Below are 2,198 nucleotides of genomic sequence, written 5' to 3'. Positions count from 1 at the left end.
TTCTTTTTCATTCATTTATTGATTTATTTTCCATTTCTGAGAAAGCTTCGTTAGGGAGATCAAGGTCAGGTGAGGGAAAAAACAAAACTATTCATTTATCCTAATTCTACAAACTGATGAAGATACAACTATCTATAAAAAAATGACATCTGAGGGGGAATTTGATGAGAATTTTAATTTCAGGAGAGTTTATGTTTTATTTAAGCCCAGTTGTTTTTACTATCCAATCCATGTATTCACACACGTCAGTGTGTATAGCTGGTATCTGAAATGCATCTCTTCCACATCCAGAAATCAAACCGTAAATCATGTCGTTGAACACCACTGCTGCCCCCGAGTCGCCCTGCAGAACCATTTATGTCAATATATTTATGTTGTAAAACAGCAAGTCTTCTAATCACTTTAGAGAGATATTAAAGAAACAAACTTACATGACATACGTCCTTGTTTGGTGCTGCAGTGTGGAACGTGTGCCCAAGTGTCTGCATGAGCTGGGAAACAGCAACAACTTTCATGTCGACACACTGAAGACGCAATGAGATTGGACTGTAGGTTACTGTAGAGAAAAGAATCATAGACGTGTTTTTCACTCAACCTTTGTCCGTAAAGACAGAAACAAAGATTTTATTCTTATAACTTCAATATTTCTCTCACATCGCCGATTATTGGGGCCGGTTCTCATTTGTCCCTCTCCGGCCAACTGAACAGTGTCGCCTCTAAAACACAATAAGAATAAAATGTAAAAAAACAAGATGACAATGTAGAAAATTTATTGTGATTAAGAGCGATGAAAGAACAGAAGATAAATCCAGGAGTGTCCACCTCCGGTCCTCAGTGACTGAGTCCTTTACATCCAACACACCTGAGCTAAACAGGTTCTGGTTCTGCTGAAGCAGAGGCAGCAGCACCGGAGGAGTGGAGACAGAAAACCTGATGTCAAGTTCCTGATCAGAGAAAGACTTACACTTTAAGACGATTGGCGCAATTTGGTAGCCGGGCAGGAGGGACATCTGTTACTGGTTTCTGGAGCTTCAGCAACATGATGTCATGCCGCTGGCCGTGGTCAGTGTAAGTCACAGGATTGTTTTGGATCACCAAATTCTGCTGGTTAGCAGTCAGTGGATGAACTTTTAACATTGCTATGTTTCTCCTGCAGAAAAGGTTAGATTATAATGAACACATAGAAAACCTGATCATCTCCAGATAAAACTGTCTTAGCGTCTCTTCCCTACCAGCCTGGCTCCGACATCCAGCAGTGAGCTGTAGTCAGGATCCACTCAGGGTGGATCAGAGATCCTCCACACACGTGGTGTTCTTTACCATCTCTGCCCATGATCCGAACATAATAAAGACGCTGCTGGTTATCACAGTCATAACCTCCAATGATTCTCTTCTGCAGAGAAACGTCCGAGTTCACTGAGACGCCTGAAGAAGAAAAAGGAGGATTTTACTCCGAATTCAGGCGCAAACTTGGTTGCTGGAGAAGAAAAAGGATAAAGAGTTAAAAATTAAGAAGCATCACAATTTATATGCAAAGAAGTTTCAGTCTGAAACAGAATCAGAGGGAAGTTTGAGAGTCTGCGAGAGCAGCAGCCTCCATGGAACCAGTGGACGTGTGTCCAGTGTGTCCAGTGTGTGTCCAGTGTGTGTCCAGTGTGTCCAGTGTGTCCAGTGTGTCCAGTGTGTGTCCAGTGTGTCCGACTCACCCAGCAGCAGTAGCAGCAGAACCTTCAGCAGAGCCATTGCTGGTCCAGCTTCCTGTGAATGCCTGCAGTCCTGCAGCAGCTTTTAAACTCTGTTCACAACTTCCTGCTGGACAGGAAGCCACCAATCACAGGACAGACACCGACCTGCGCTGTCATCTGCATACAGAGGAACTTTAACAACTCATCATTTAAAGAAACTTGAAAAAAAGTTCTTGTTCCATTGACAGATTACTTCACTAATAATAATAATTCACTAATGTCTCCCTCTTATAGCTTAGCCTTGAAATAAAGACGATAGTCGGTGATTTGACTAAATAGAGATGTGATTACATATTGTCCTGCTAATTGAAAGAAAAAAAACATCCGTTTTATGCGGCTAAAAGTTAGTTTGGTGTAAAGTGGATCTGATGTGCTAACAAAGATCAAGTCAAGTACAAACATAAATACAAAAAAACTGAAAAAATTCCCTGATGCTACATTGTGAAAAACAAA

The 2,198-nt window shown here is 41.5% G+C and overlaps 1 protein-coding gene across 1 annotated transcript; it reads right to left on the bottom strand.

The window, feature by feature from the left end:
• On the bottom strand, positions 1-1,854 carry LOC122822963 (anionic trypsin-1-like). The gene is made up of 6 exons (XM_044102113.1): positions 1,707-1,854; positions 1,233-1,425; positions 965-1,150; positions 655-716; positions 432-556; positions 1-343 (listed from the first exon to the last, which is right to left on the bottom strand). Exons 1-6 carry the CDS (start codon positions 1,741-1,743, stop codon positions 197-199), a joined length of 750 nt encoding a protein of 249 aa, XP_043958048.1. The 5' UTR covers positions 1,744-1,854; the 3' UTR covers positions 1-196.
• Positions 1,855-2,198: the final 344 nt, after the last annotated feature.

This window comes from Gambusia affinis, linkage group LG20, assembly GCF_019740435.1.
Source record: "Gambusia affinis linkage group LG20, SWU_Gaff_1.0, whole genome shotgun sequence".
Taxonomy (NCBI): Eukaryota; Metazoa; Chordata; class Actinopteri; order Cyprinodontiformes; family Poeciliidae; genus Gambusia; species Gambusia affinis.
The sequence above is the reverse complement of the archived record's forward strand: the minus strand, read 5'-3'. Positions and strand labels throughout refer to the sequence as shown.

What these genes read in the sequence shown, in the direction of transcription:
- LOC122822963 (XM_044102113.1), bottom strand. Translation starts at nt 1,743, where the DNA reads ATGGCTCTGCTGAAGGTTCTGCTGCTACTGCTGCTGG. An exon ending in TGGATGTCGGAGCCAGGCTG is followed by an intron (nt 1,151 to 1,232) that starts GTAGGGAAGAGA and finishes CCTTTTCTGCAG; the next exon opens with GAGAAACATAGCAATGTTAA. An exon ending in CGGCCCCAATAATCGGCGAT is followed by an intron (nt 557 to 654) that starts GTGAGAGAAATA and finishes TTTTCTCTACAG; the next exon opens with TAACCTACAGTCCAATCTCA.